This window comes from Lactuca virosa, chromosome 7 (genome assembly GCF_052849685.1).
Source record: "Lactuca virosa cultivar CGN04683 chromosome 7, Lactuca_virosa_CGN04683_v6, whole genome shotgun sequence".
NCBI lineage: Eukaryota > Viridiplantae > Streptophyta > Magnoliopsida > Asterales > Asteraceae > Lactuca > Lactuca virosa.
The window spans coordinates 268,848,025-268,859,442 of record NC_136432.1 but is presented as its reverse complement, the minus strand read 5'-3'; the positions used below and the strand labels follow the sequence as shown (position 1 = coordinate 268,859,442).

The 11,418-nt window shown below is 35.3% G+C and overlaps 1 protein-coding gene across 1 annotated transcript; it reads right to left on the bottom strand.

Annotated features, from left to right (window-relative positions):
* Nucleotides 1-2,177: 2,177 nt before the first annotated feature.
* Nucleotides 2,178-2,663, bottom strand: LOC145127756 (uncharacterized). The gene has a single exon (XM_079062890.1). The coding sequence runs from the start codon at nt 2,661-2,663 to the stop codon at nt 2,178-2,180; it is 486 nt and encodes a 161-aa protein (XP_078919016.1).
* Between the last annotated feature and the right edge of the window lie 8,755 nt (nt 2,664-11,418).

Sequence of the window (11,418 nt, the reverse complement as noted above, 5' to 3'; positions counted from 1 at the left end):
AGGACGTTTGGATTGGATCAAAATAGCCCCAATACCAACTCCACTTGCATCACACTCCACTCCAAATGGTTGAGAAAAAACAGGAAGAGCCAAAATAGGAGCATCACACAATAATGACTTGAGTTTCTCAAACACCTTTTGAGCTTCTTCTTCCCATGCAAAGACTCCTTTCTTCAAACAACCTGTTATGGGACTGGCAATGGTGCTAAAATGACGAAAAAATCTTCTATAGAAAGAAGCAAGATCATGAAATGATCTAACTTCAGAAATGTTAGTAGGAATAGGCCATGACTTGATTGCTTCAGTTTTGGACGGGTCTACGGACACGCCGTTTCTTGACACCATAAAACCCAAAAATGCCACTTCTTCCACAAAAAAACAAATGTTTTTCTTGCTTCCCATAGAGTTTTTGAGCTCTAAGCGCCTCGAAAACCTATTTTAAGTGCACCAAATGATCCTCCAAGCTCTTGCTATATACCAAGATATCATCAAGGTACACCACCACAAACCTGCCCAAAAAAGATTTTAGCACTTCATTCATTAGTCGCATGAAGGTGCTAGGTGCATTAGTTAGACCAAAAGGAATCACGATCCATTCATACAAGCCATGTTTAGTTTTAAAGGTTGTTTTCCATTCATCCCCATCATGTATATGAAATTTGATGGTAACCACTTCTCAAATTAATTTTTTAGAACACAATAGAACCATACAACTCGTCCAATAAATCATCAACTCTAGGAATAGGAAATTGGTATTTTATGGTGATGTTATTAACAGCCCTACTATCAACACCCATCCTCCAAGAACGATCTTTTTTTGGAACCAACACCAGAACAACACAAAGACTTAGGCTTCACGAACATAACCCATTTTCATGAGTTCATCAATTGTTTTTTACAACTCCTTTGTCACATCTGAATTACATCTATAGACAGCTTTATTAAGCAAAGGAGAACCCGTAATAATGTCAATTTGGTGTTCAATACCACGGATTGGAGGCAAACCCAGTGGTAATTCGCTTGGAAACACATTTTGAAACTCCAAAAGCAAATCAGCAATAGCGTTTTCTCCATGCACCATCTTCTCCACCTTTTCATCCACTTTGGACACAAGCATGTAAATCACATCACCTTGGTCAAGATTATTGTGTTTCAACTCATATTCATTACTCCTCCCCTTTTCATGAGTTCATCCACCTTTTCATGAGTTCATCCACTTCCCTTTCATGAGTTCATCCACTTCCCTTTCTAGCAAACATAGAAAGATTATTGTGTTTCAACTCATATTCATTACTCCTCCCTCTATGTAACACATCCCTATCAAATTGCTAAGGACGCCCCAACAAAATATGACATGCATCCATAGGAATAACATCACACAACACTTCATCTTCATAGGACCCTATAGTTAGACCAACTCTAACCTGTTTTTTCACCTTTATTTTGCTTCCATCATCCAACCAATGAAGAGCATATGGTTTTGGATGGTTTGTAGTAGACAAACCCAATTTGGTCACCATTTCACTAGAAGCAACATTAGTACAACTTCCACCATCAATAATCAAACTACACCACTTGTCTCTAACCAAACATTTGGTGTGAAACAATTGGTCTCGTTGATCCATATCACCCATGGTTTGAACACCTTAAGTTTTAAGGTTTCTAATTACCAAAGCCATAGCATACACCAGTGCTTCATACTCTACCTCCTCTTCTTCTTCCTCTTCTTGTTGTGTATCATGAAAAATACCCGCCAACCTCTCTTCTTCCTCCAACTCTTCACGACATTCAATGGCCTCCCTTAAAGTCACCACCCTTTTGTTTGGACAAGCATTTTGGTAATGACCAAAACCTTGACACTTGAAACAATTTTCGTCAAACTAACTTCTTTGGTACCACTACTAACTTTAGGAGCAACAGGAACACTACTAGAACCAGAAGGAGTAGAAACAGAATTTTTTCTATTGCTAGATTCGGGCTGGGACCACGACTTTGACTTGGGATTTTTGAGACTTGAACCTGAACTCCCACCATAGTGTGCTTTGGCTTGCCCCTCCAACTTCAAACACAATCCACAAAGAGTTCCAAAATCAGCATAAGGATACAACTCCACAACATTGGCAATGTTGTAATTCAACCCTTTTAGAAAACGAGTCATTTTTTGTTCTTTAATTTCTTCAATATCCCCCCATCAAGGACAAGTTCTCAAATTCATCAATGTATTCTCCAACACTCATTTTTCCTTGCCTCAATTCAGTAATCTTCTTGTAAGTGGCAATTCTATGAGTAGAAGGAACATATCTTTTTCTTAGCTTTCGTTTTAGAGAAAGCCAAGAACAAATTTTTTCTTTGCCTTCACGGGTTCTCTTGGCCTTAAGCCCTTCAAACCACAATGAAGCACCACCACTTAGCTTGAGAATGGCATACTTGTAGCTTTTTTCGTCATCCACTTCCTTGAACTCGAACATTCTTTCAATCTTCCTTTCCCACTCCAAGTAGCGTTCAGGATCACTTCCACCAACAAATTCAGGCAATTCAGACACCTTGAATTCTTCCACATCCCTATGTTCACCACGGCGGGTTTTCTTTCGATTTCCACCTTCTTGTATGTTTTTTAATGCTTCAAGAAGATTTTGTAGGAACTCCGGATCATCAAAATCCATTATGCGCTCTGATACCATGTCACACCCCCAAACTGGAACGGCGGAAACGTTTGGGGGAGGATGACGTGATGTACAGTATCACAACAATTGCATAATAGTAATCAAAGTACAAAAACCATGATATTAATAATGTGTAGTTTTATATTTGTGTTCAAATCAATGTATACTTGACACCAAAATGTATAACTAAAACTAAAAGACATGACACTATGAAAATGTATTGTAGTCTTCTCAAAACCTGCGAGTACTTGTTTACTAATTTCCTGAGAATACAAGTAGTTTTGAAAAGAGTGTCAACAATAGTTGGTGAGTTCATAATCATGTTTTGTAATTGTAATCTGTCATTTGTTCCTTGAAAACGTAAGTATGTTCTCCCAAAAAATCCTATATTTTCTGTTGTAAATGTATTGTAGTCTTAATACCATAAGACCAAAATATGTAAGTGTTATTGTACTTAGTAACAGTATATCATAGTTTTATTATTAAATACAACCAAGTGAAAATGAATATTTCTCTAGAATGTAAGTTTCTTTGTACTTGTATGAAAACTCTGTAATAGTATATGCCTGGATTCCACCAGCTGAAATGTAAAATATTGTATTGTAGTTCTATTATGTAATAAAACTACTTGAAATTATTCATGTATTATTACATTGATCGTATTGTTCAATACCAAATTGTGAGTTATCATAACCATGCTTGATGACCTAAGATGGCCTGAACACGACATTCTTCAGGCGTCGAAATCGGTACGATATTTGTCATCCCAGGCCTGCCGGCCTAACAGTAGCTAACAGTAGCTAACAGTTAAGGTGTGAGATTGTCAGTCCCGTATAGATCTATACACAAGTGTCACGCTCTCCCTCCAGGAGACTCTGGTTATAATTTCAGGGCTTTTGTTGTTACTTGGATAAGTACAAGAAGTATGTCTCACAAAGCTATATTGTCGGTTATGTGTAGAATAATGAAAAGTTACATTGTATTGAATAACTGCATGTATATTTCATAAGCTATATCTATTATAGATTATATGTTTGTTTTTCGTTATGTATTCTGGACTTGGTAAAATAGTGCATATGATCCATAAACATATTATAGTTTATATGTTTGTTTTCCGTATTGTATCTCAAACTGTGTTAAATGATATGTAAGTTCCATAAACTATACGTATTAGAGTTTATGTGTGTGTATTCTACTAAAATGAAACCCATTGTATTGTTAATGATTTTGCAAGTTTAAGTCGTAAAATCCGTGATAAAGATGTTCCGTGAAATTTAACATTTATGTCCAAATGATGCTAAATAGATTGCAAAAATAATGTTTTTGTTTAACATGTTTAAATAGTTTTATTCTTATATAAATGTAATATTTATATAATTACGTTTAAAAAGGCAGTCGCATAAATGATTCTACCCTAAGCCCACAACCAAACAAGGAACAGGAAATAAAGCAAAATCATCAATTCTAAGCCTGCTGAATCTTAATTATAATATATATATATATATATATATATATATATATATATATATATATATATATATATATATGTGTGTGTGTGTGTGTGTGTGTTTAATAACGACAACGATTAATAATATTTAAAATTATTTAGATATTAACACAAGATTTCTTGTGTTATACTTGTATTCCCCCCCCCCCCCCCCGCCCTAAAACAGTGAAAATCATGAAAACGTAGGGGTGTGAACTCACCTTGTATGCGATCGCGGTTAGATAACGAGATATAAACGGTGACTTCGAGCTAGAATACGGGAAGGATGTCGTAGTTCTAATGGTTTTAAACACGTAATAATGTGTAAATATTATGATCTAACATAAATATGATTGTAATAACACTAGTTTATAAGAACTTACAATGATTTCTTAAGGATCTAGCTTGAAGAAATGAAGTTCCAGGAAGTGTTTGATCTTTAAACTTTGAGAGGAAATGGGTTTGTATTTGAGAGAGAATTGTGAATGTTTGCTACTTTTTCATACTGTGAATGAGAATTGGTTCTTATGTGTATTATATATGGGATATAAGATAATGAAGTGACACTTACGTTGGTAAGTGTATCATATCACAGTGGGAACTTAATTAAGTAAAATATCTAGATTTTAAGGGTGTTTTCGGCCACAAACTTCACATGGAAGGAAGTGATTTCGGTCCAAGCTCCCAAAAAGGAAGTGTTTTCGGTCAAGGTGGTCCTTAGTTGGAGTTTTCAGCCTAGATATGTTCCAAGAAAGGGGTTTTCCGTCCCTAGTGGTCCTAAGATGTTGATTTCGTTCCTATGTGGTCCTAAGATATTGATTTTGGTCCTATGTGGCCAAAAAATCAAAGGTAGTGGACCCAAAGTTGAAAACACTTAAACAATGTCATTCGTTTTACTTTTGATGACCCTTTTTACTCCTTAAAGTCTTGTTAACTTGCATTGACTTCTAAGGTTTATTACTACATGGTTTTCAATATATAACTTATACAAGTTTTGTTTTCAAAGTATGCTCATACAATAAATTATATAAACATGCCCTTAAGGCATTCAAGTGCTTATTGTATTGACGCTATGATATGGATTCACTTGTATACGGTTGTAGTTTAGACTTTTATTTGAATAAGTTTGACTTACATTGACTTGATATAACGGGCTGTTACATACCACTTATAATGTGTGTATGGGTTTTTTTGTATTGAGATTGGATAGTGTCTGAGATAAAAACAATAAAAGGATAGACTTGATAAACAAACTAGACCTATATATTGTAAATCTGAAGACAAAATAAGACCTATTAGTTTGAATTCGATCAACTCAAGGATCACGTCCAAAAGATGATAATTTGTGAACTATGACAATAATTCAAAGTGAACAAAAGGGTTCTTTGATTAAAATTTGTGCATTATTTTTCCCATGCATAAACTTGGCTTTATATGAAGCCTTTATTACAAACTTGGTGGCTAAAAGCCAACCAACCAACTACTCATTAAACCTAGTAAATGAAAATTAAGGAAACTCTTGAAATAACAAAAAAAAACGTCCAAGACACTTGATAATGAAAAAAAACATCTATGCTCCATTAAGGAGTCATAAGAAGCATTAAGGAGCCATAAGAAGCATTAAAGTGTAACCCTAATCCACCAAAGAGTGCTAAAAACGGCTAAGAGGCTTTATGAAGAAAACAATAAGGTTTTTAGCACTTATGAAGCCTTAAAAATGTTGCCCTAGCCTTCATGCAACCCTAATTCAATTTGTGGGTTACCATGCACAACCCAACCAGTGAGCCCAACCAGTGACGCTATGATATGGATTCACATGCATGGATCATTTTATCCACAAATGGAAGATATGGTTAGGATTGAATTCAACGAGTTCTTTGAGTTATTTGAAGAACATGTGTATGTGGAAGAGAGACACTATAAGGCTATTTGGAATGAATGAAAAACATTTGGTTGTTGCTCCTACGTTAATATGACCCAATTTCTTTTATCTTTTCAAGTTCAAGAGCATTGATCGTGGGATGATCCTTTTGTGCAACACCCTATCTCATGAAGATACTTATATCCATGATTTGCACTTTTCACAAGTGTTAAAACATAAAACAGGAAGTTTGAAGCAGGCTCATGGCGTGGGTCAAAAGAGGAGCTCGTATTAGCTAACCATATAAAAATAATTACATATTGGTGGAATCAAAACCCTAGTCGATGTGGTGCATCGATCATGATCAATTTTGGAAAATGATTGTTGTTGAAGATTACAAACTTATGAATGGGTATGTAGAGGGATAAGAAGATGCGGTTCGTTTCTATAGTGGTTTGTCCAAAATAGTGCAAGTATTGATTCATACTTCTATGGATCAAAAGGAGATTGAGATTGATGTGAGAGTTGTTTAGCCAAAGCAAATGGTTAGTTTGAAGAAAGAAGAGTTGAGTGATGGTACTTTCGGTATAGATAAAACTGATTTTAATAAGGGTGATGTCATCTTGTTATATCCTTCATTTGAAAGAGGATACCAACTTGGAGTAAACAAAAGGTCACATTCTGTAATAAAAATTTGTTTTCAAGACCTGCTGTGATGGAAGGTTCATATGGGAGAACAACATAATTTGGTCCTTACTGAATTGAGGACAATTCCTTTCGAAGGAGGGAATGATCCGTGTATGGATAATGAAGGCCCAAAAGGTGATGGGTTATTGTTTAATATTGCTCTAGAAAGTTGTTTGGGCTCAATAGCCCATGGGGTGTGCATGGTGACATGGTTTATGGAGTTGGGTTTTCTTAATTAAGTTAATAAAAGTTTAATAAATCGAGGACTTCGTTGATTGTTTGCTTCAAAGCTTGGGCGGTTATGGTGACATGGTTTATGGTCACGTTCTGTTTTAGTATTTAATGTTTGTATAGTGCATAGTATGTTCTCTTGTATAGTGTATAGTATGTTCTCTTGTATAGTGTATAGTATGTTCTCTTGTATAGTAGCATGTATTGTCACTCAATGTAGTACGTATGTAGTGACTCATAAATGTACTGACTCTTGTATGAGTAATAGTAATAGTGAATAGTAATCCCTTAACTATACCTATTATAGCTAAAATAGTAAGGTTGTTTGGATGCCTTTGTTACACAAAGGTACTGTATTGAAGTAAAAGCTTTTATATCCAACACATATATGTATGATATATAACTAAGAATTCAACGACATTCGGACAAATAACAGGATACCCTAAGTCCACAACCAAACAAGGAACAGGAAGTAAGGTGAGCTATCAGTCCTAAGTCCTTCAAGTCTTACTTATATAAATATACTGGTGTAGATATGGATTTGAAGATATTACAAGTATAACAGAGTTTGAAAACAGTTTTAGCATCTAGATAGTTTAATAAAAAAGTTTGAAAGCTTAAAATTCCATAGATTTGGTAACAACTTGAAAATAGTAGTAAATCTTTCTGTTTATTCTAGTTATTAATCACATGTGATTAAAACAATAACTAGAAATGTTCAACTTGTATTCCCCCCCCCCCCATAAAAGCATTTAAAATCATTTAAAAGGTTAATTAGGGGGTATGGACTCACCTGCAGTGAGTGGTTTGGATGGAAGTGCCGGGTAGGATGCTAGGTGTCAAGTGAGGACTTGAACACACACACGGATCCTATGAACATGTAGTGATACATAAATGTATCTAATTAGTCTTTTAATAGCTAATTAATTAAGTAAAGACGCTCTAATACATGGAAACACTTTGTTTCAAGTGCTAGGAGTGCTAAAGGGTTGTATCTAAGGAGAGTATGGACTCACATTGGAGTTTACCTCCCATTTGGTAACCCTATATGTGTTTACGGTTTTTGGTCTTTTCCTCCCATGAGTTTACGGCCGTAAACTCATGGTAGTTGGTGCATTTGTGTGTTTTAAGGTCTCATACTCCTCAAGGAATTGTTCTAGGTTTGAATCAAAGGCTTAGGAAGGGTCTAGGGCACAAAAGGGCTCACTTTTGGAGTTTACGGTCCTTGGACCACCCTTGGGAGTTTACGGTTGTAAACCCTTGGGTTTACGGTCGTAAACCCATGAGTTTACGGCCGTAAACTCATGGTTACCCCAACCATTTCGTGTTTTGTGGTTTCTAGTTCATGCATGCAAGGTTCTAGTCCAATATCCAAGCCTTAGGAGGTGTTAGGGGCACTTAAACACCATTAGATGGTGTTTACGGTTCAAGGATATCCCTTGACCGTAAACACAAGTGTTCTTAAGGGTTTTTGATGTTCTTCAAGGGTTTAGCAAGTATTCTAAGCAAGTAACTAGTTAGGAAGAGTGTACTTACTTATAGGAAGCTTGTAAGAGTGTTTAAGGGCCAAGAACACTAGTGTGTGTTCTTGGTGTTCTTGGTGTTTTGAAGAACACTTGAAGATCTATGAAAAAGACAAGATTTCATGGATGAAATCATGTATAAGCACTAGATAAGGTGTTATATCAACAAATCTAGGGAAGAAACACTTACATTTTTGGAAGATTTGAAGAAATGTGCTATGATACTTGAGGGAAAAGTTGGGTGTTCTTGAGCATGGGAGTGTAAAGTGAGGGAATAGTGGGTAAACTCATGCTATATGCATGAGTCCTTGGTAAAAAGGAGTTTACGGCCCAAACTCCTCATGTTTGGTCGTAAACACCTAGCTAAGGTGTTGTTTGTTTATTTGCTATCCAACACTCCTAAAAGATACTTCCATTTATTTGTTCATTTGATGAAAATTAAAATAAAACACCCAAACGGACTTTAAACCGGCCAAAAATGTACTGAATTGATTTTGACTAATATTTGTAGTGCTTGACTATAGAGTTTGTACAAACGAAAATTTCGGGTTGTCACATACATAGGGCTAGAGTCTTCAACAATTTTGTCTCCAACCATGAAATTATTTTTTTCAATAAATTCCTCTCCGACCAAGAAATTTATTTTTTCACAAAATTCCCATCCCCATATGTGTCGTAGATGGGACCGGAATTTTCTTCCCCCTCTTCTTCAATTTTCTCTTCCTCTATTTCTTCTTCATCATATAACTTACACAACATGTTTGGTTAAAAACTTCTGAACATGAACTGAAATCAAACAAACTTAGCATGATTTTTTTGAACAAGAACTCAACAACACCCAATCGGAACTGGGCTTTGATACCACTTATGATACGAATATGGTGCTCTGAAACCACATATGATACGAAAATGGCACTCTGATACCACTTATGATGTGTGTATGGGCTTGATTTAGTGAGCAAGGTAGTGTTTAGGTAAAATAAGAGAGAATAACAACCACAAATGATACGTGTATGGAAAGAAATGGATAGATTAGTAACAACTCAAGACCTATTAAGTTGTATACCGGTGAAAATGTCACACCCCGAACCGAGTAAACAGCGAAAACGTCCGGGGGTGGATGACGTCACGTACAGTATCATAACAATTGCATAATAGAGATCAAAGCATTACAAACATTGTATTGATAATTTAATATTTACATTGCATTTGAATCATTGTTTGACTCCAAAAGCATACAACAAAATATAATACGTAACAATACTAAGCTCTGTCTTCACCAAAACCTGTGTGGGTACCTGTCTACTGATTTCCTGAGAATACGAATGGTTTTGAAAAGAGTGTCAACAATTAAGTTGGTGAGTTCATAATTATTTTGTATGAAATATATATGTCTTTGTTCCTTGAAGATGATAGTGTATTCTTCCAGAAAATCCAATATTTTCTTTAAGATGTAATGTAGTCTTAAATGTTCCAAGACCAAAACGTATAAGTATTGTGGTACACTGTACTAGTATAACATAGTTTATATCATTATAAAGCCATTTGAATATGTGTTCCCAGAAATTTCAACTGTAGTTGTATCTGTCTAAAACTCTTTGAATGTATGTTTCCAAAAATTGTAAACTTAGTTATACAGGAAAGTAATGTAATGAAGTTTAAAATAAATAAAACCATTTGCAGACATGTATCTAAAGGAAACATATTGTTAATACCAAATTATGAGTTATTGTAACCATGCTAATGACCTAGATGGCCTGTACGACGTTCTTCAGGCATCAAAATCGGTACGACATTTGTCACCCCAGACCTACCGATCTAGCTGTTGCAAGCAGCTTAGGCGCGAGATTGTCAGTCCCGTATAGATCTATACACAAGTGTCACGCTCTCCCTCCAGGAGACTCTGGTTATGATACGTGTATGGGCTGTTTTGTATTGAGATGGAATAGTTTGAGACAAAAACAATAAAATGATAGATTTTATAAACAAACTAGACCTATAGCTTGTAAATCTGAAGACAAACTAAGACCTATTAGTTTGAATTCGATCAACTCAAGGATCACGTCCAAAAGATGATAATTTGTGAACTATGACAATAATTCAAAGTGAACAAAAGGGTTCTTTGATTAAAATTCGTCTATTACTTTTTCCATGCATAAACTTGACTTTATATGAAGCCTTTATTACAAATTTGGTGGTTACAAGCCAACCAACCAATTATTCATTAAAACTAGTAAATGAAAATTAAGGAAACTCTTGAAATAACACAAAAAAAACGTCTATGTCTTCAATTGTTCTTCAATTGCTAGTAATTGGTTATGAGAAGATGTAAAGAGTGTAACTCCCAAGGATTAAAGAGAGCCATCAATGATAACAGTGTAACTCCCAAAGTTTAAAGAGGGCCATCAATATTACCCTTCCAAATGCTTCCATAACCATCCAAGCATTGAATCAAACAATCAATGAAGTCTTGGATTTATTAAACTTTTATTAATTTAATTAAGAAAACCCTAATCCAACAACTACCTCACCATGCACACCCCATAGGCCATTAAGCCCAAACAATCTTTCTAGCCCAATATTATGCTACCCATAACCTTTTGGGCCTTCATTATCCATACACGTATCATTCCCTCCTTCTTCGAAAGGAATTGTCCTCAATTCAGTACGGACCAGATTATGTTGTTCTCCCATATGAAACTTCCATGACAGTAGGTCTTGAAAACAAATATTCATTACAGAATGTGACCTTTTCTTTACTCCAAGTTGGTCTTTTCTCCACATACATATGTTCTTCTTCAAACAACTAAAATAACTCACATAATTCAATCCTAACCGTATCTTCCATTTGTGGATGAAAAACCACTTCCGTACATTCCCATGAACTCGACCCTGCAAATTAACCTTGCAATAATTTAAATGGTTAATTGTAGTCATTTTAAAGAATGAATCATGGTTTGTATTTGT

What these genes read in the sequence shown, in the direction of transcription:
- LOC145127756 (XM_079062890.1), bottom strand. Translation starts at nt 2,663, where the DNA reads ATGGATTTTGATGATCCGGAGTTCCTACAAAATCTTCTTGAAGCATTA.